The sequence below is a fragment of the Prinia subflava genome, chromosome 4 (genome assembly GCF_021018805.1).
Source record: "Prinia subflava isolate CZ2003 ecotype Zambia chromosome 4, Cam_Psub_1.2, whole genome shotgun sequence".
NCBI lineage: Eukaryota > Metazoa > Chordata > Aves > Passeriformes > Cisticolidae > Prinia > Prinia subflava.
The window spans coordinates 19,321,899-19,344,295 of NC_086250.1; the positions used below are offsets into that span (position 1 = coordinate 19,321,899).

General features: G+C 41.0%; 1 protein-coding gene across 1 annotated transcript in view; it reads left to right on the top strand.

The window, feature by feature from the left end:
- Positions 1-712: 712 nt before the first annotated feature.
- Positions 713-22,397, top strand: part of CRY1 (cryptochrome circadian regulator 1) — a 39,936-nt gene continuing 18,251 nt past the window's right edge. Inside the window, exon 1 of the mRNA XM_063395753.1 lies at positions 713-1,216. Coding sequence (XP_063251823.1) covers positions 1,059-1,216 — 158 coding nt within the window. The 5' untranslated portion in view covers positions 713-1,058. The remainder of the gene's footprint in view (positions 1,217-22,397) is intronic.

The window sequence follows — 22,397 nt, forward strand, 5'->3', positions numbered from 1 at the left end:
CAGGCGTTAGGAATTCACCGTTTACTAATGACTTTACTAACGGTGTACGAGGGACCATTTTAACTCGTTCTGCTGCTTGAAAGCCTGTTTGGGTGCGGCAGCTCCGCACGGCCGAGCCGCTCTCTCTTGCCCCGGGGTTCCTTTTGACTAACGCGTCCTGACGGCACCGGGCAGCAGCGAGCTCTGGGCCCGCGTCACAGAATCGTCAGGGCTGGAAGGAGCTCCGCTGCTCCGGCAGATGCTCCCTACGCACACGCTTATATAAGCGCCCCGCCTGTTTCCCGGGCTGGGTGCGGCGGGACGGGCGGGCACGGCCCGGCGGGTGACGGGAGCGGCGCGGGCACGCGCGGGCCGCGATACATAACAGGCTCGGGGGCGCGCGCGCGCCTGCGCCTCCCGGCGGAACCGGCGCCACCAAGAGCCGCCTCGCGGCCCCGTGCTCATCCGGGTCCCGGCGCGCCGAGCCGCAGGGGGGTGGCGGAGAGCCGGGCCCCGCCCCCCGCCGCCGCGGCCGGCCGGCCCCGCGCCGCCCCGGCAGGGGGATTCCCGCCGGGGTCGCGGGTCTCCCGGCCGCCTCCCGCCCCGCCGCGGGCGCGCGGCCACCCGCCCAGGCCTGCGCCCGCGCGCCACCGGTGGCGAACACACCGTAGAAACGTGAGGGCCCGCGGTCACGTGGGAGCGGCGCCGGCCAATGGGCGGCGGGGGGCGGGGCGGAGCGGCCGGCGCAGCCCCGCGCCCGGCGCAGTCACAGGGCGAGCGGCGAGGAGGCGGCAGCGGGCACGGACGGCGCTTTCCGCGGGCAGCGCGCCCTCACCTCCCCGCAGACACCGCTGGACCCAGCGCTCCCACCTTTCGTCCCTGCTCTCCCCGGCGCGGGGGCTCCGCGGGGTGATGCGTCCCCGCCGGGCGGCCGCTCCCGCCGTGTCCGCCGGGTCCTAGAACCGTCCGCAGCGAGGCCCCGCGGGCCGCCCCGCCGCCCGTCCGTGCTCGCCCGGCGGCGCCGGGCCATGAGCGGCCCCGCGGGCGGCGGCGGTTCCCGCTGAGCGCCCGCACCCGGCATGGGGGTGAACGCCGTACACTGGTTCCGCAAGGGGCTGCGGCTCCACGACAACCCGGCGTTGCGGGAATGCATCCAGGGCGCCGACACGGTGCGCTGCGTCTACATCCTGGATCCCTGGTTCGCCGGCTCTTCCAACGTGGGCATCAACAGGTGGCGGTGAGTGCGGGGCGCTGCGGGGGCCCTAATCCCCGCGTTATGTATTCGGTCACGCTGCCTCCCCGCCATCCCCTCCCCTCCGCGCCCGATTGGGCCGCCGCCAGCGCCGGCTTCCCTCGGCCGCCCGCCCTCCCCGCGGCCCGGCGGTGTTACATATGCAGCCCCGCGCCGGCCCGGGCTGCGGTTCCCGCGGCGCACGTGGGAGGGACGGGGAAGAAGGAACCGGGAAGCCGTGACAGAGTGCGGGGCGGTGGGCTGCGGCTTCTCGAGGAGAGGCCGCTTGTTCTCGCTGCCGAGGGCGGCGGTTCCGTGCCCGAGCGCTGGTGCACAGAGCAGGGTTGCTGCCGGGCGGAAAACCCTTGTGAGGAGCAGCCCGGAGGGCTTGCACCATCTCAGGAACTCTGGGCAGCTGCGAACCCCAGGGCGACTGGGTCCTGGAGAAACTGTGAAGCTGCTCGCTTAGTTCAGAAGTGCTTTCGCAGAGTTCCTGCACGGAAGGGTATCACAAAATATCCTGAGTTGGAACTGACCCACAAGGATCGTGGAGTCCAGCTCCTGGCCCCGCACAGAACAGCCCCAGGAATGCCACTGTGTGCCTGGGAGCGTTGTCTAAGTGCTCCTTGAACTGCGGCTGGTTTGGTGTGCAGTCTCCCTTTCCGGACCATGCAGATTTGTTCCTGCACCGTCAAGACACTTGTAATTCTTCCTACCCGATATGAAAAATGAACTTAAAAATGAACTTTACTGTGGAGCTGTGACTGACGCTTGCGTGCTAAATGTGTGACATGATAAGGCAGAGGTTAATAGGACTTCTGTGCATGCTGATCATGTGAGATTAGTTAAAACATCACTAGGAATCTGAAAATTGTTACCCTTGTAAAATGGTTGATAATGCAGTAGAGTTTGTGTATCATCTGTCCCTCCAATGTCAGGAACTTGAAATGAGTGTCAATTTAGCCTGCCCACACTACAGTGCTGAGAAGTTGGCTAATTACAGAACAAGCACAATGAAACTTAGCTTAAGCCTATGTCATAGAAGAATGACAAAGTTTAGATACTTCAGGTTTCAGTTGAGTTCACTTAAAGGATTATTCTTTTCAGATTTAATAATTTGTATCCTAGCTTATTAAATACTTTACCAACCCTATAACTTACCTTTGGAGGTTCTGGGTTTCTATTTTTCTTTCAGATTTTGAGAGGTTTTCCTTATATTCTTCTTGTTTTCAAGAGACAGAAATACTAAAAATGTTCTTTGTGAACTTTAACTTAATGGTTATTTCATTTTCACTGTCAAAAATAACTTATGAATAATTGTTAGGTACTATTCTGAGGTGGATGATGTACATTTCTTTTATAAGAGACTTTTAAATTGGTTTTGTTTTGAAGGAATAAGTTTTTTTGAATAATATTTTGACTTCATGAAGAAGCTCAGAGGTCTTAATTTTGTGGGTGAAACATGAACAGCTACTTAAGTTTTGAAAGAGTGTGGACAATTGGCATAAGTCTAAGTGTTAAGGAAATCACATGTCTTATGAATACTTCAGAGGTCTCTAATGTGCCCTGTAGTTGAAATGCTGAACAGTTTTTGGTTGTATTCTCTGCGCTAGTGAATGATAGACAAATGTGAACTTTGATTCTAGCAGAAGGAAGTTCATGTCTTCAGTGCTATTGCCCTGGTTCTTCAATGACTGTGTAATATGATCATTAGCTAATAGAGTCCTTGAGTACATTTGTGTGTGATATATTGCTGGTTGGTTTACTTTAACAGTGTTTTCAGTGTTTTAGAAGCTAACTAATCATTCCACTGCGTTTTGCTTTTGAAGAAAAATGTCGGGTTTTAGTTGCTGGTTAGAGGGACTGAGTTTGGGATAGATTACAACTCCCCTGTCCAAAGCACTTCAAGCAATCTCCTGGTACTCAAATACCCTCAAGGCACATGCTGCAAATATATTTGAGTAGGAGGTCGTGCTGCCTGCATAGCCTGGTTTTGTGAGATCATCAGGCTTTTTTCAAGTTTAAAAGTACAATAACTTTATACAATAACTGGCTGCTGAAGCTGTATGTTTATTACAGTTCTTCTCAATAATTTTTTATTTAAATGGACAATTACTGTTTTGGTGTGAATCCACTTTAGGTTCCATGGTTTTATGAGGTTTTTTTAACCAGTGCAGACACATATATTCCCAATAAGTATACACAAGATCTGTGATGCAGTTTTTTGGTTTGCCAGTCTCATTTTGGCACTTATAATTAATGATAAAACAGTTTATGTTCTTTCTCACTTGATGACTATGAGCAAATTGTTGCTTACATGCCTGTTGAGTAGGGTGTTGAATTAGTCAAAAACATTTTATTTGAGAGTAGGGGCAGAAGCCCTTCAGCATTAGGAAGGTGAGTCAAATTGAACCTCCTGGTGTGAATTTACAGTCATCCTTTCTTAGTTTGAGTTCGACACCAAGTGTTTGTGGTCCTCGTGCCCTGAGCAAAACTCTTCTCTGTCAAACTGTGACTAACACAATCTACATGAGAAAAAATGGTGAAAAAATACAAGAAACCAGGAGGTTTAGTTTCTTCTTGTCACTCTACAGGGTCACCAGTTACGGTTTATATTAACAAATGTGTGATAAATCTGGTAAATAGCAACCTTTAATACATAAGTGCTTTCTAATTAACTTTTCTCCTTAAACAGTCATGTAACAATGGGGAACTAATATTTTTGTGTAATTGCACTATTGAGCAAGTCTAATTACTAAGCAGTCACATGGTCTCACTGACCTCCTTTCTCCTGGCATTCAGCCTACCTGTTCTAAATTTGTGAATGCTACGTAACAAATGCCAGGACCTCCCTCAGCTTCATTTTTGTCTAGTTCTGTTCTGTTTCTTCTTATTGTTCCATTTTTTTCCAAGCTGTCAAATAAATCAAGATGTGCTTTCATTTAGACGTGCTTTTTCTATGGGATGAGTTCACAGTGTTGTTCACAGATCAACACTTGAGAGAGAGAAGTTACTTGGTGCAGTAAAAGGTGATGGAGAAATGGTGGAGGGAGATGCTAAATGCTAAAATCACACTAAAGCTCTCTTAAAATTGTCGGTTGCACTTATACCTTAAGCACCAGAATTAGCTTGCATCTAATTGTGTCAACAAAGCGGGCGAGGAATGTAACTTGTAACTTGCATACTCCAACAAGTAACCATTACCTTCTTCTGAAAAAATGTGTTCATATGTGCTCACAGACTTTTCCATATTAAGGAGAATGGACTCTCTTGCTTAACATCACCTGGGGGGGGGGTTCATTTAGTCGTAGTTTTAGTACAAAGTGGCAATTGATTACAATATCTGAAAAAAAAATGCAAACCTTCTGTTAGTTGCTGCATAAGGATTTACTTTAGGTAATAATTTACTTTTAGTTTGTCTTTTTGAGTGTGTATGTCTGTCTTTGATATGATTGCTAAAACACTGGTGTGCAACAGCTGATTTTATAAAGATGAATAGTCTAATCCCGCCAATCCTTGTGTTTCTTTTTTTTAACCATTCCTGAAGAGAACAGATTCCACTTCTAAAATAAGAGTAATAGAATTTATTTTGTATACCTCTTAGATTTTGTAAGAATAGTGATGTGTTCAAGATCCTTCTAAGTTAGCAGCTGCTATTATGGCACATAGTGGTGTTGATTTTGGAGAAAGAAAAGAAGTAATTTTCTTTTTCCTACACTCAAATTTCAAGTAAATAAAAAAATAAAACCTGAGGGTGAAAAAGAAGTTTAATTTCCAGGACAGTCACTGCAGTTCATGGAAATGTGAACTTGTTTTAAAAAAATAATATTTAGAGATCTTGCTGTAGTATCTATTCAATTTTGCTATTCTGTTTATCTGGTTTTGAAAATATACTCAGTTTCAGCTTATGTAGGTATGATTTGTCCAATAGAGGTGTGTTTGTTGGATGTGGGATTGGTGTAAAAAGTTTGTTAATGAATTAATCTAGGTATTATTTTTATATTATTTTATTACATTGTCTGTGTAATCTATGTATGTATCTATAATCTATGTAAATCTGTGTATTATACTTCGTTAATTTTGGTGACATGCTTTTAAAAGGAATGCACAAAAATATTTATGACTTCTCTGATGAAAACATCCCTTTAAGTCTTTATTGTGTAGCACTTAGAATGAAAATCTAATTGATTTATGAAATATTGAACATGAAGCCCACCAAAGGTACTCTATCACTCCCCTCAGTTAGACAGGGAGCAGAAAATACAGCAAAAACTTGTGGATCAAGATAAGGACAAGGAGAGGTCACTCAGCTATTACTATCATTGGGAAAATTAGTTAATTTATTGCCCAAAGAATAGGGCAACAGAAAATAAACTGAATTCTTAATGTACCTTCCTCTCACCCCTCCCTTCTTTCTGGGCTCAGCTTCACTCCCATTTTCTCTACCACCTGTCCCTGAAGAACACAGAAGGATGGGGAATGGAGGTTTTGGTCAGTTCATCAACTGTTGTCTCTGCTGCTTTTTTCCTCAGGGGAAAGACTCCTCACACTGGTATTTTCTCTGCCATGGTCCTTCATGGGCTGTAGGTAGACAGCCTTCCTCTCAGTGGTCTTCACCACAGGCTGCAAGGGAATCTCTGCTCTGATGCCTCCTTCCCTGAGCTAGGAGCCTGCAGAGTTGTTTCTCTCACGTATTCTCATTCCTCTCTGGTTTCAGTGGCTCCTGAGCAGTAATGTTTTCCTCCTGTTGGATACGTTACCCCAGAGGTGCTGCCTTGGCCAGCGCAGGTCCTTGTTGGAGCCCTCTGGCATTGGCCTGGGAGGACGTGGGGGAAGCTTCCAGCAGCCTCTCACAGAGGCCACCCTTGTAGCCCCCAATACCAAAACCCCTCATACCCTCTAAAGAGTGGCTTCAGCTCTAGAGCGGCGTGTGCTACTTGGAGCACTTCTGTCCACCCAGCCCAGTACACTGAGGGTGACTAATCTGTGAAAGGTCTCTAGCTTGTTTCCAGAAGTTGCATTTTCAGGTGGGAGCTCTGTGGTACCTGCAGTTAGATTGGAGGACCCCCCCAGTGCCAGATGCCTAGGCTGTTCATCTGGTCTCTTCCACAGAAACCATTTTTTACCCCAAAAGTGCCTGCAATTCAGTAACTCCTTCTATAATTTTTGTTACATGATCTAGCCCTATGATTTACAAAGTACGTCATTGAAACACACTGACGTATGTCCTCATGGGTTTAATCCTGCACTGTTGATGAAAGGGTTGGTTCCGCCCTTTTATGATAGCACACAACCCTGTGGTGAGCCAGTTTAGCTCATCAATCTGTCCAAAAGAGATTAATTACCAGTTTTGGTGGGATTAGCTCTGTAGTAGATTGTGCCAGCAAAAAGGTCACCATAGTAGTAGTGAAGAGGCGAAGGGTGGGAGGGGCAGGTACCATTTCTTTCAGTGGCAGTATGGATTTGAGTCAGATTGCAATGGTCATATCACTCTTAGCCTGAATTGCTCATGTCTGCAGTAACCAACAGGTGTTTTTTGGAAAGGCATTATTGGTTTCTTCTGTGACTTGCCATTTGCTGACACCCTTTGAAATGATATTGCTGAAAATAAGTATTGGCCCTTTTACTGCGGCAGGAAAATAAGCGATTTCTTTCTTGTCAGGCTGTCAGAATGTGAGAAATAAGCCTGCTAGCTGAGAAATTGCACTGTGCTTGTTTCCATATTTTGGTGAATGGTCTTGTATCACCAGATTCTGTAATGTAACTATTCAGTTGGACAACAAGACTGCAGGGGTTGGTGTGGAGGCAGCAGACAGTATGGCAAACCGAATTGTGCTCAGTAAGTTCGTTTTTCCAAATAGCAGTTACTATAGGCCAGAAAAATTATAGTGAGCATCTCTACAATCTGGGTTTTGACTCCAAGGTTGGTCTTGAAGGACTCTTAATTCCTCAGGTTAAGAAATTTTGAGGTTTTAGACACCTGGTTTTACATCACTAATCTCCAGGTTTGAGGATGTACAGAGAAGATCTGGGTGAAGTGTTCTTGATATGTAATAGTATGTGGACTTTGAGTATTAAGGGAGAATGTGATTTTAAACAAGTCCATAGGATATTTTTAGTCTTCCTTCTCTTGGGACCAGTAATATATTTTTGTTTTATTTCATAAAAGTATCAACAGGTGACATTCTTTATTTGAGTAGGGCAAGGTAATCTGTCTACATCTCATAGTGTTTCCTGCTCTGATCACAAACAGGGAGGGTGGTAACCCCCAACAAACACCATTTGTGATGAATGTAAAAGCAGCTTCTTTTAAGCAATCGAGAATACAGAGGGTTTTTTTTCCTTAACTGATCAGTATGTGGCAGTATCAATGAATTCTGCGTCAGTTCTTCAAAGCAAGTTATTTCATGTATTGTCATTCTCTTTTGGTCATTTTAATACAATAAAATACATTCTCCTCCAGTTTGGGAAAATGTCTTTATCCCAACCAATGGAAGCTACTCTTTCAATACATTATAACAATATTTCAGAAAAGCCTGTTTATCATTGTGCACTGCCTGAACTTTTCAGTTTCTAACAGTTTATCTACAGCTTGGAAGCCTTTATTTTCAGAAGTGGTTCTTTTCCATACTGTGTCTCAGTGCCTGGCAGGTTTTCAGGTTAGTTATATAACCTGTGGTAGGAGGAAGGTCAGGCTGCCAGCAAAGTCGGCCATTTTTTCAGTGTAGAAGTCACACTAAAGTCTGTGATGTTATGAATTTGCATACTGAAACAAACCCTTTGCTTTAGGGAATTTTGTGACCTTCCCATAGTGACCTAAAAAGGCAAAAGTCAGCTTGAGCATGAGTGAGTTGTGTAAGTAGTGTAAGAGTATGTGGCTTTGTGTTCCATGGGCTTAGTAATTTGTTTATCACATTTTTACAGATTTAATAGCCATACCTTTGGTTACCCCTAGGAAAGGACTGGATTTGATTACCGGGATAAGAACTTCATAGTATTTTGGTGCAATATATTTCATTTCGATTTCTCAGAACTCTTTAATTAAACATGGAGCAAGGTTAGTTTGTGTGCTTCTGTGTACTTTTGGCTTTCATGTTCTTTGCAATCTAGGTCAAGAGGTGAGGTATAATTGCAGTGTTCTTCTAACCCTGAAGCCTCCATTTGTTTTTCAGGTCACCATAAAGCATTTGCTTTCACTGCTTTGGAGTTTAGTGAGTGTAAATGATTTTTTTATAAGGGAATAAAGCTTCAGTGGAGGTAAAGGTAGACTGGAAAGGACAGGTCAGTATTTCAGTGTTCTGTTTCAAGTGTGTAAGTGGAAATGGCTGTGGCAAAAGTCTGCATGGTGTCTATACTGTTGGAAGGGACAGTTAATATTGGAGTGCATTCCATTTATCAGTGGAGATAATAAAAACCAACACATGCGCTTTGTTAGCATTAGTTTAGACAGTATGCGAGCTGCAGTGAACAGAGCTTCCTAAAATATACCTTTTTTTAATAAATTCCATACTTGGATTTTTTTACTACTTATTTTTAAATTGCATTAGTATTTGAAAGGTCTACAATTCAATGTTGGTAAACCTGGGTAGGAAATAAGAATTCCATAATTCTCAGCATTTTGGAAGCAAATTAGTAAATTCAGATCTTAAACTGTTGCTTAAAATCTCTTTGAAAAGTGCTAGTGCAACAACTTCTTTGCAATAAGATAAAACCTGTTCAGTTTTATCAGAGATGGAAGGGATTTCTTCCACTGAACATTGATTAGGATGTGTCCTGCATATCTAATTTCTGTATTGACAGGCATGTGATGTACACATGAGCTTTTGTGTTATGTATTGCTTCCTCCTGCAACTAAACTAGAGAAATTTTCTGGACCTGTTTTAGAAATTTACTTTATCTCAGTGTTTCTTAATTTCTAGAAAAGTATTTCCCATCCTGTTCATTCTCATGCATTTCTTCTTTACCATCTGTATGTTTGTGACCCTTTCACAGACATGAAAAGTAAAGGCTGTAAAATTCTTGCACTGAAGGTTTGTACCCTTTCAGAACACAAACCCTTATCCCTTCAGAATTAAAACCACAAACATTGAAAAAATTCCATTTATGCTCAAATGGAGAAGTTGTGAAGTATGAATATATGTTATTAATTCTTCAGTGAGGGTGATGAAAAAGTTATTCAGGAACAATTCCTGTAAGGAAAACTAGTATGAAATCTATGACCTCGGAAATGCTTTATTTGTTATTGTAAGGAACCTGAGGAGTTCAGTGCTTGCAGGTGGGGTTTTTTTGTGGGTGTGTGTTGTTTTTGTTTTTTTGTGGTTTTTTTGGTTTGTTTTGTTTTTTTGTTTTTGTTTTCTCAATGCCAGAGTTCTACTGACCTTGCCGGTGAGGGGTAAACTGTGCTGCAATTGAGAGAGAGAGAGAGAGAGAGAGAGAGAGAAGGTGATTGAAAAAACAGAACTAGGAGGGTAATTTGTATCAAATAAATAAATAAATAGGCAACTTGTTCATGTAGGCTGCTGGTTACTTCATGCCTTGTATAGTTCATAAAACAGGATCATGGTATGAATGGTTGCAGTTTTGCTGTGCACTAAAGATACGGAACACCATGGCAAACTTACCTCAACTTCACAATCTGGGCAGTTGTGAAGTTCCAGGGAAGCATACGGAGAACTGATACTGCTTTTTATAGAGCGACTGGCATTGAAATAGTTACTGGTTTGATTTCTAAAATATTGGATTCGTTGAAGAATGGACTAAGTTTTGTCTTTGCTATGTTCTCTGTAGAGTTTCCTCTGCGTTGAAATTTTCTGTCTGTAAATCTGGTGACATCAAGGGATTTTTTTTTCATTCTTTCTCCCTCATATTTTATATTCTAGAGACTAAACAAGCTCATTTTTTTCTTGAAGTCTTAAGAAAGTCTTAAAGTTGAACAATACATTGTGGCTTTTAGCAGAGATTACCTAATATTTTTTCCCTTTTTCCTGTCTCATGGGAGAATCATGACTACATCTGCAAAACTGAGACATGCGTTTAAAAGAAAATGTTCTAACAGTGATTTTTGCCATCCAGGTTTCAGAGGGGTCTTTGGGGGGAGCCGGTTATATTTCAGTTTTGTTCTTTGTAAGTCTTGCTATTAGTGAACTCAAAAAGTCAAAACCATCCAAGTCTTAATGAGGGCAATCAAGCCAAGGATGGCATCTGAATTATTTGTTTTATTTGTGTTGCCTAGGGATAATTCCTGTGACTTTCCTTCATTACTTTTCAGATGACAGGCCTGGTAAGGTCTAGTTTACTGTGCTTTATCCGTGTTTCTGTTTAGACAGTTTGCTTTGTACCTGTTTGCTCTTTACTGCTCTTGACAGTATCTCCCAAATCCTGTGAATGTTTCCTTAAAGGCCTCTGTAAGAGACTTGAATTTTTTCTTTTTTTCTCTAGCGTAGTCTTTCATTTGTATGATCTGGAAACATCTCCTAGTATGTAACTAGGGGATGTTTTCAGTTTATGCCAAAGCAAAAAGTTGTAAGTTGCTGTGATATTGACAGTTCTGCTTTAATTGCTTTGTATTTCCCCCTTTTATCTCAAGGTTTTTGTAACCTGAGGAGACCTGTGTAAAATAATAATCATATACTCATGGTGCATTTCAGTAAGTAGGGTTTTATTACTTGGTTGAAATTTCCTTTCTGTAAGCTAGTTGCCAATAAATTTGCTATTGAGGAGTACTTTATTTCAGCAGTAGTGTGTTTTTCTTCTAAACCATGAAGAAAACAATGAGTTTGTGGGGGATAATGTGGATGTTTCTATTTTTACAATTTAGAATTTGGCTTTCTGCATTCTTTTGAATATAATTCCATCAACCTCTCTTTTTCAGTGCCAAGACTGAAACATTGTCAAAGCAAATATGTCAGTGCACGTTTGTCAAAGCAAAATTCTTCAATGCTGCATTTGCAACATTTGAAGTTTTTACTCCAATTCTTTACTGCTACCATATGAGACAGCCAAATGAAGCTTGCATTTTTGACATTGGAAGTTGCACTTTGAAACTGGAAAGTTTTACTAGTAATCATGTATTGCTCTTTCAGCAGAAGCCTTTCCTATTTGTTTTCATAATTCTGTACTTTTTTTTCTTCTATTAGTCTATCTTTATTCCAGAATCCTACCTTTGCAGTTGTTGCTTGTCAAGTGCAGTGGTAAAGTAAAAATAATTATTAGGCTTTTTGGGTGTTTTTTTACTATTTTGTTTGAAGGGTATGAGATTTTCAGGAATAGTTATGTCATTGTAAGTGGCTTGTTCCCAAATGAAAATGTGTGGGAAATTCCAAAAACCTTTCCACTTGCAGTACTATATTGTCACCAGTTGCAGTGTTTTTCCTGCTGGACTTAGAAATTTTAAGAATACCTCAGTATTTATAGTATACTTTTAAAGTATAAAGTAATATTTGGAGAGCTTTTCTGTGTGTTCCTTGTTTTTCTTTTCTCATCATACAAGCTGTATTATCTGTCAGAGGCTTTCTGTTGACAGGAGTTTTAATTCTGGTGTACAATGTGGTAATGCCTAACTTGCCTTTTCTTGGAATGAGTTTTCTTTTGCTTGGAAATGTGTGTCTCTTGTGCTTGCCTCTTTAATTTTACCTTGAATGAAAGCCTTTGAACTTGGGATTGAATACATTGATCAAAAAATATTAGGTACAAGTCAGCGTGATTGATGTTTAGAAGTGTTGTAGTCTTGTTTCTACAGAGATAATTATTTCCTTCATTAGTTTAAGAAGCGATATTTTTTCTTTTGTCATAAAGAAAAATGCTGGTTTTAACAGCAACATTAAACAGGAAATTATGTAATTGTCAACATTTCTTCCTGGATTTGTGTGGTACCTTTGTGTCTCCCCTCTCCAGCGCATGCAGGGTTAAATAGGGTTTAAAAACATGTGGGCTTTACCTGTAATTCACCAGGGGTTTTCTTTTATGCCGATTTAATGTTATTTAGACCCGTGATAAAGGCTGGTGTCCATTGTGCGTGGACGTGGTGCGGGAACAGCCTGTTTGTGCCGAGGCTTGGTGCCAGCTGTTGAGTCTGGCAGGGGACACGCTGTTCACGAGCGCCTGTTCCTTTTCACACCTCCCGTTCCCTATCAGCTCCTCCGGCCCCGGGCGCTGCCGTGGCACTTTCTGAGCTCCGAGCACCTATTGGGTGTCACGTAACCTTTAGCCGCCGGCACTACTGAATGTGACACAGAGGAGCAGAACCGACCCGCTGCTTGTACCTGCTCAAAGGAAGCCTTTCTCTGTCCCTGTTAGGAATAAAGTTCAGCTGTGGGACAGGAGTCCTCTCGGAGCGGCTCCATAGGGAAGGAATATTCGGATCTTACTCCAAGGGTTACGTATAACTGGAAAAGTAGGTCATTGTGGCAGGGAGTAGTCCAAACAGCCGCCTGGTTGCTGCAGCAACGACCTACTTTACGAAACTATTTTTGTTGATTCATATTGAAATGTTCTTCTTGAAAGTGCTATAAGGAAATGATCAGGTTAGGAGATATGTAACAATGGAAGCTGCGGGCTTTGTGGGCTCCTCCTTCCCCTCTGTCCCCCGCACCCGTGGTCTTGCCCCCTGATGTTGACTATAGGAGGATTAAAGCAAATAAGATTTTTTTTCTGTTCAGGGTGACCTCTAATGGGGAAAATATTTTTTTTCTTGAAGGTTCTGCATAACAATGATGCCTGTCATTGGTGATTGTTTCCAGAGTTCAGAGCCTACAAATCTTTTCCTATAAATTTTGTCTATAGAAATAACTTTAGACTTAAACAGAGAACCAATCACCTTTTTCTCAGAAAAGATAAAATCTTGAGCGCTGGAACAGGCACCCCAGGGAAATAATCACAGCACCAAGCCTGACAGTTCAAAAAGTATTTGGACAACACTGTCAGGCACATGATGTGATTCTTGGGTTGTCCTGTGCAGGACATGGAGCTGGACTTATTGGTCCTTGTGGGTCCCTTCCAACTCAGAATATTCTATAATTCTACGAGTATCACTCTTCTGGAATGCTCAGTTTCTCTTGATATTCCACTACTCTTATACTAACCACTTGTCTCCAAAGAAGTTTATCCACATTCAAAAAGGTGGGTTTGGTGCCTGCCTCTTTTTTCTCTTTATTTTTGTTTTTAAATTAGCAGTGTTGTTGTCTGAGTCTTCTCTTTTGCTATTAATTCTAATCCTCACACAAGCAAACTGGGTAAAAGTACAGTGTTTCTGTATAAAAGGATGTTCTCCAATTGTCTACCTTTATTCTTTCAACAAAACAATAAAAAAAAGCTGTCACTGGTGTTTAGGAAGTGAAATTTGGAAATCCACTCCTCTCTTCTAAAAGGAATTGGTAGATGGGGAAAATGTAAAAGTACAGTTGTTATAGTAAAGGTTTCATTCTTCATAAAATAGTTTTTATCTAAATTACTATGGGTTTGGCAGAGATTTTAAAAAGTAAAAGGAGGATATTAAAAAGGAGTATCACTCCTTAATTATCAGACTCTTGTACTTAACTGTACTATGTAACTTTTTAAGATCAGTTTAGTTACTTCAAGTTGCTTCAAGTTACTTCAAGTGATGTATCTTCTGTTGGTCCTGACCTTCAGTATTGCAGAGAGGTGCTGAAGTTGTGGCAGATGAAGGTAGCACGTTTATCTAGAGGTTATTTGGATTATTTCATCTATTGTGTCTTGAGGTATACTTCAGTTCTGTTTTCCAGGATTTATGTGACTGAGCTCTTTGCATCTCCTGCATCGTCTACTGCATCAGCCTCTGCAGCATGAGGTGAAGAGTTACCTCCATTAGTCTGCCCACATGCTGAGAAAAGTGGAGGACAAAGTGGAGGTTTTCAGGATTTATGCAGCTTGACAAACAAATCTGTGTTTCGGTTACTTAGGTGGGGTGTGTGTGTGTGTAATTTTTTTTTCCTACATAATTATTACTCAAAACCCTGAATACATCTTCATCAAGTTTACCTTGTATTCAGCTATAAATGAGTAATTTCAGCCTTGAAAGACCAGTTCAGAAAATGTTGGCATTTTGACTCATAATAGTAGCAATGGGAAGTTAAGACAATGCTGAAAGTCTGACCACCATAAGATGAGCACTGGTCAATTTTTAATTAAGATTTTCAAGAATAGCTTCAGGATATTTCTTTTTCCATTTTCCAAACTTTCTACAGATTTCCATGCTTGCAAAAGGATTTCAGCTCTCTCCTTAATTCTTTTCTATTAGTTTAATAGATTTTTGAGATATGGGAAGCCAGAGATGATGGAATTGTACCTTAAGGACTTGTAATTTATCCTGCGTATCCTGTGTTGAGAAATATATTTACTTAAGCCAGTGTTTTATTTCTAGGAAATATAAAACTGCAAAATTTTACTAGCACTAATTGTAACCTTAAAGAGGTCACTTTAATTTAAGGAGAGGACGAAGGTTTCATTAAAGTAAATGAAGGGCAGTATAAAATCTGTCCTTCAGAAGCAGATTGCAAGACTCTTTTGTTAGAGTGCTCTTACCGTGCTTTTTCTTTTGAAATGAGCTTTAGCTGTTACTTTCTCATGGACAGCTTAGATTGCTGAAATTAAAGTGGCTGAAATATTTTATAAAGCAGGCTAGCTCTCTTTTAATTACATCAAACTTTAAGAGCTGCTAATTTAAATAAGAGAACTTGGATACATGAAAATAAGGTGGTTTAAATTTATGTATGACCATGTCTGTACTTTCAAGTAACTCTAATTTTGTAATTTGCTTCTAGGTAATATTTCCCCAGTTGTCTCCAGTACAATTTGTTTGCTCTTTGTTTTCCTTTATGGATCCAACTAGTTTGTCTCTGGGGAGAACAGGCATAAAGAATTAAAGTCAAATAATAAAGACTTTGATTTATCAGATTGGAATTAGAGGATTAGAAAAAATTAAAAACAGAATATGTACAGTAAAGAACAGAAGGCACTAAGAGAAAGAGATTTAGGGAGCTGTGAGCCTGTTAGTCTTCTGTCACCAGCAGGCTGACCTTTGTAACATGAACTAATTTGAGATGTTAGTTTCAGGTTATATGGGAATAATTTAGGTGAGTAATGGGTGCCCTTTGAATTTGAAGTTGAGATCCAGACTTCATAGAAGCCAGATACACCGTTTGCTGTGATGTATGGCTCACAAAATAGGAACCAGCTTATAATGCTATTTCACAGAATCACAAAATGGTTGGGGTAGGAAGGCACTTTGAAGATCATCAAGTCCAACCTCCCCTGCTTAGGCAGATTCACCCAGAGGAGGTTGTGCTGGGTGTGTCCACGTGAGTTTTGAGTATCTCCAGGGAAGGAGACTAAAACCGCTCTGGGGGAGGTTCCAGTGATCATCACTCCCACAATAAAGAAGTTTTTCTTTATATTCGGATGGTGCTCCCTGTGTTCTAGTTTGTGCCTATCATCCCTCATTCTGTCACTGGACATGGCTGAAAAGAGTCTGGCCCCATCCTCTTGGCACCACCCTTGTCTACATTGATGAGATTCCCTCTCACTCCTCCAGGCTACACAGGCCCAGCTCTCTCAGCCTTTGCTCATTAGAGGGATGCTCAAGTCTCCTCATCTACTTTGTAGCCCTCCCCTAAACCTTCTCCAAGAGCTCCTTGTCTTTCTTGAAGTGGGCAACCCAGCATACCCAGCCACAACTCTGGACAGATGACCCTGGATGTGGCCTCACCAGTGGAGATCATCTCCCCTGACCTGCTGGCAGTGCTCTTCCTAATGCATCCCTGGGTACCATTGGCCTTCTTGGCTGGAAAGGCACACTGTTGGCTCCTGGTTTAACCTGTTGTCCACCACGAATCACAGGTCCTTTTCTGCAGAGCTGCTTTTCAGTAGGACAACAGTTGACCTATACTGGTGCTTTCATGCACTTCTGTTCTGCATGACCTTTCAAAGATGATGGACAGTGGAGGATGGTTTAGCAGTAACATCTGCCAACTCCTTCAACACTCATGGGTGCATCTCATCGGTATCTATGGATTTCTGGATGTCAAGCTTGACTAAAGGATATCCAATCTGATCTTCCTTGACCGAAGGAAAATCTTTCTTTTCCCAGACTTTCACTCTTGCCTCTACGCTCAGAGAGTCCTGGAGTCTGACTTCAACAATAAAGACTAAGCAAATAAACCATTCAGTACCTATGACTTCTCTTGATGCTTTGTCACCAGGGCACCCACTTGATTCAGCCGCGAGCCCATGTTTCCCTAGTCTTCCTTTTGCTACTTGTAGAAGAAGCCCTTCTTGTCACACTTGGACATCCCTTGCTAGATTCCATTCCAAATAGACTTAGCATTCTTTGTCATATTCCTTCATACTCTGACAACATGCCTTTATTCCTCCCAAGTGGCCTGTCCCATTTCACATCTTCCATGAATGTTCTTCTTGTGTTTCAGTTTTTTCAGAAGCTCCTTGCTTATCCATATAGGTCTTCTGATGCTTTTGATTGATTTCTTACTAATAGGGATGCACAGGTCCTTAGCTTGGGAGAAATAATGCTTGAGTATTAACCATCTCCCTTGGACCCCTCTACCTTCTGTAGCCTTAATTCATGGGGTTCCTCCAAGCAGGTCCTTGAAGCAGCCAAAGGTAGCTTCCCAAAAGTCCAGGATGGTAATCCTGCCTGTTACCCTGTTTCCTTCATGCTTGGGAGATTATGAATGTCTTTTGAATAGGACAAAAAAACTGTTTCCTTCCTTAGGGGAATGCTAACCTTGAAAAGTTAGTTCAGTTGGAAAAAAAAATAGTGAGGGATGGAAAGTAAGGAAATGCTAGCTTTGTGCCCAATGTAAGCTAGGTTTGATTCAAATTAGTTTGTTGTTCCAAATAGAGCAGTATTGCTTGCTGTGGTTGATGTTCTATTACCATTCCATATTTGAAATGGTCTTTATTCCTTAGTGTCAAAGAAGATGCACCCAAAAGGGCTCAGCTTGGAGAGATTAAATTTTGAACATGGTTTTCTCTTGATTATTGTTCAAAGCCCTTTCTTTCATCTGTTTTCAAAGAATTGCCTTGTTTTTTCCCCCTTGAGAAAGTTACAGTTTTACAGTTGTATGTGGGCTTGGATGTATTTTGCATTCGTCCTCCATCACAGCTCTGCTTTGACTTAATGATTATGACAGTAGGAAATATTAGGGGCAAAAAGTCAAGTGATGCACTTCATGGTCAGTGTTTGGTTTTGTTTTTGCAAGTGGATCAGCTATACTAAGTTATGAAAGATGTTGTAGTCCTGAATTGCTCTCTAAAGGAGCATTGTTTTTTCTTGGCTGACTGTAGAGCAACCCTGCAGGAGATTAATTAACTCCCACAGCTACTTCTCTTAAGTATCTAGAGTTGAATGACATGAACTTTTTCCTGCTCTTGTGTATGAGCTCAAAGGATAATACCTTTATGGAATTGTATACCATTTTAGGACGTGGAAGTTGGATGTGGGACTCATTGAAACAATGTGGTACAATAAGGGATACCTCTGTGACCTTGATTTGGTAACAGGAAAATACTACTGTGGCTGGCTGCCAAAGGATGATGTGGAGTGTACATAACACTTAAATCCTGTCTGAGCTTAATCTCCTTACAGTTTCGTAAGAATATACTGCTTGTGCTAGGATACATTAGTTGGTGACAATCAAACAGGAAAATATACTGGTAAAACACTAAAGATCTGTATAAAGGGACATCAAATTTGAGATACTTCTCAGTGCTTCATACTCTGTTTTGGTTTTTGATTTGGTATTCGCATCGTGATTCCTGTTGAAATTAGTATGAGGAGTATATTTGCCTTATACTGAAATCTCCTTATAACCTAATTAGACATATGGCAAAGTATGTGTGAAAGAAATGTGCTCTCTTTCTTTTTCTCTTTCTCTCTCTAAAGAGAAATAAATGGTGCATGATTTGTGTGATTACTGCATTAGGGTCTAATGCTGTAAATTACACCTCCTCTAATAAAATGTGGTTGGTATTATACAGAGTTTAATATTCTTTCTTTTTATTGAATCCAGCTCTACTAAACTCTGAAAGATGAAAGAGAAATATCTGATAGCACTGTTGGAAGAAACAATTCAACAGGGCAATAAAGGTAGCAGATCTTAGGCTGCCTAAGATAATTCTGATAGTCAAAGTCTGGGTGGCAATCAAATACCCGTAACAATGTGAGTCTCTTGTTTGTCATAGCTTTTCTATTGATGGGAATCAGTGGCTTGGTGTGAGGACTAGTGGATAGCTAAAAGGTATTTAAAAAGACAGGTTAAACACAAGTTTGGATGAATTGCTGGAAGCTAACCAGTCATGGGTAAAAAGTATTAAACTTAGGATCAGAACAAGTTTTAACACTGTTCTTTTTCACTCAAATTCTTCAACTTCCTCTCAGAATGAGGAAGCCTAGCAGCCTAGCTAAATTCCTATACTTTGTGTGTCTGTGCAGTCTAGTACTTCTGCTTAATGGTTAAATTCAGAATCTGGATTAGTTCAGAAAAAATATTTTTAATGGTTTAGCACACTAGCATTTTCAGATCTCAATAGCACCTGCAAGAGAAGTAATTGCATTTTAAGTCCCCTCAGTTCCCAGCAACTGCCCTCATTTCATACTGGCAAAGATGCTTATATGTGATTGTGGTTTCTGGGTGTTTATTACCCCTAAAAATCACCCTAAACAAGACGTAAGGGTAGCCTTAAAATAGTGTGTCTATAGGTATCCTTCTTGCAGGTCTCCTCCCTAAATGAAAGTGTTACCTTTTAAACAGACTCCTCCTGACTTCTTCCCTCTATGGTCTTTAATCATGTTAATAGTGCAGAGCCAGGAACATTGCATGATGTAGTGCTTGCTTTAGGTCATTTTGTTAATGGTTAACTGTGTTAACAATTATTTATTGAAGTTTTTGAATAGCTACTTTGATGGTATCAGTTTCTTTCAACTGCATGGTAGCTAAAATTATGAACTGCATTATGCAATTATTGCCAGATTCTAGCAATTACTTTATATTTTTGATCCCAAGCATACCTTGTATGATTGACAGCAGGGAAGATTTGTGGAGTTGCTTGGTAAGATTTTATGTGCTTGTCTTTTAAAGAATGAAGTCTTCAGCAGCTTTCAGGAAAGTTCGGAATATCATAATTAGATGTCTCTGGCAAAATGTGTGTAATGCACTCTACAAATGTTGCTTGCAGACAGGTATTGCATCAGCATCTTCCCCATGTTAAAATAAGTCTTTTCTGCCTCCCTCTGTCATGTCAGTCGTGCATGTACCTCACAGCGTTTGCTACTGTGAAATTACGAGTGAACATTTCCTTCTGGTTTGCCCAAGCGATGTTTTTGATCCGATAGAGAAAACTGAGGCTGATGCTCTAATATGATAAAAATTATCTGGGCATCCTTTTTGTGTCTTCTAATGAAGTTCTGTGGCTCATATACTTCATTCAAAGTGGAAAAAAAAAGTGCTTTCCCATTGACTTTTAGGTTGAGGGGAAAAAAGACTGCAGACTCAGAAACATGACCTGTTATTGTAGGGAGAGATTTCAGTATCTTCTCATTGCCAGAGTCTGGTATAAAGTATAGTAGAGTTCAAGCCTAGTAGCTCTTGCTTCATAGCAGCTATGAAGAAACTTTGCCTCTAGAGCTCATATACTGAAAAGAAATACTTTTTATGAGATGGAGATTTCATATTCGTTTTCAATTCATAGACATAGTTTACCATTCCCTTTCAGGTTTGTTATACTGTGAAAGGAATGTGTTTCTAAGCATTTTGGTATATCTTTTTGGAGAGAAAGGTCAAGTAATTTTGCATTCAGTCAAAGATGCTGTGCTGCTTTTGTAAGTTTTAAGGGTGCTAATGAGAAAAAGAGGAGGTTAAAACTTTATGACAAGTAGTTGATTCGATTATTATGTTTCTTGGTAAGGTATGTTTTTAAAAGAAATTATTTAAGAAGGTTCATGTTTAATTGAACAAGACTCTTTGCAGGGGAGATTGGATTAGATTACCTTCGAAAGTCCCTTCCCACCCAAACTATTTTGTGATTCTATAAATCTGTAAAGGCTTCTATGTTAGACAACTTCTATTAACACTTAAATGAAAAAATGCCTTTAGATGTGGTATAGCATAAATACAGTTAATAAAAACAAAAGAAGTGATGAATTATTTGCATCACATTTTGTTAAAACATGTTTGGTTCAACTGAAAGATTCATATATGATTGATAAATGGCATGCTTGTTTTGAGTAACTGTGAGCTGAGTGTGTGTTCTGAAAGTCAAAAGCAGTATTCTTTTGCCTTGCTATTACTCTAAATATTGTAGGATTTGATTTAGTCTTTTATTTTTGAATAATGTGCTTTCTGTGAGTCTTGCAACACAAGCTGTGGTTGGGCTGGTTTTAATTTTTTCTGGTTTTTGTTGAAGTAAGGGGGAGTGTGTGTGTCCCCTGGCCAAGCTCCTGCTCTCTTCCTACACATATTTAACAGTTTGAGTCTACACTGTTATTTTAGTTAAGCACCTGAAGGAGTTTTATGGAGATTGAAATGCTGGAGTGTGGTGAGAGATAAGAGAGGGGATTTGGGGAACCAACAAATAGAGATTAAACAGTATTAAGGGCAAGTTACGGATCTTGGATGTGAATTGGAGACTGGGTCAATGCATGTTATCTTCTTGAATAGGATTTTGTGCCAAGTCCAGACTAGAAATTACATGCTGTGGTCAGTCAGGTAGCAAGAAAAGAGACTGAGATAATAGAGGGAACTGAAATGCCAATAGGAAAAAATAAAGTTTCCTGAAATACAGGAATAGTTGAATAGTTATGAATATTTTGTCACCAGTTTTTTTCCATAACCTTTCCCTCTATTCCCTGAGATGAGTTTAGACAACAAACAAGTCAGTATAACAACAACAAAATTCCATACAACCAAAGCACATAAAAAAATCCAAAACAAAACAAAACCCCAAACAAAACCAAACCTACCTCATCACAACCCCCCCCCAAAAAACAACCAAAAAACAAACAAACAAACAAAAAAAAACACACAACAAAAAAAACCCCAAACAAACAAAAAAAACCCCACCACACCCAAAAACAAACACAACAACCCACCCACAAAAGAAACCCAAAAAAACCCCCAAAAAACCACCACACTAACCCGACCCCCTGGATTATTCCAAAGGTATCCAGGACAGTATTGCAGTTCATCTTCCTAGTGATTTGTGAAGTATATGTAAATGCACAGGTTCCATGAAAGTGAGATCCATATGTATAAGACTAATGAATAATGTCTGTCATTCCAGGTTTAAAAAAAGCACAATAAAATGAAGCTGTAATTTTCAGAGTCCAAATGGAATTGACCTTGTCCTGGAACATGGGGCTCAAGTTCTCTCTGATGGAACCATATACAACTCTCATCTGCTTCTTAAAATGACACTTGCATTGTTTCTAACTAAATCAGTATAGAGAATTTTCTTCTACTCTAACTACCGCAGAGTTTTTTCAAAACAAAACTGACAAAAGTGAGAAAATTAGGCATTTCTTGGTTTGTTCCAGTCATTAAATGACAAAACATAGTTTGCCAGCCAAGAAGCCATTGTATTCTTTCACGCTGGCTTGCCAAGAGGCCTGTTCTTACTCTTTCAGGTCAAGTGAGCCACACATTTTAGGTATTTAATAGCAGCCAGAGGAGGTTCTCCCAGTCTTTTAGATATTATTTTTGATAAACTTTTCCACAATGTAAAGTTGGAAGCAATGTAGGTTAAGGTAGGCATCATTTACATATTGCTAAATACTTAGAAAATGGATATTAGCAGGTTTACAGCAATCATGTATGCTGTATCCCTCCTCGAAGGTGCAGCATTTTCATTGTACCTGGTTAGCTTTTTAGGATTCATCTTAAAAATCTCGGTGCATACAAACTCGTGATTTTGGTAAACCTGGTTGCTCAGTGCCTTTGTCTTCATGACAGTGTGGGCACCTGCAGAGGTGCTGCCGCCCCTCCATGGAGCTGTGCGCGTTCTCAGCAGGCGCAGTCTGCAGCTGTCCTGGCACTGCTTCCCCTGCCTTGGTCTGGGAGGTTGCTCCAGAGGTGTTATCGCTGTGGCCTTGCACCTGCACAGTGTCCCTGCAGCAGGGTTTCTCAGGAGTAATGGACTGCAGTGTGGGAACTTCCTC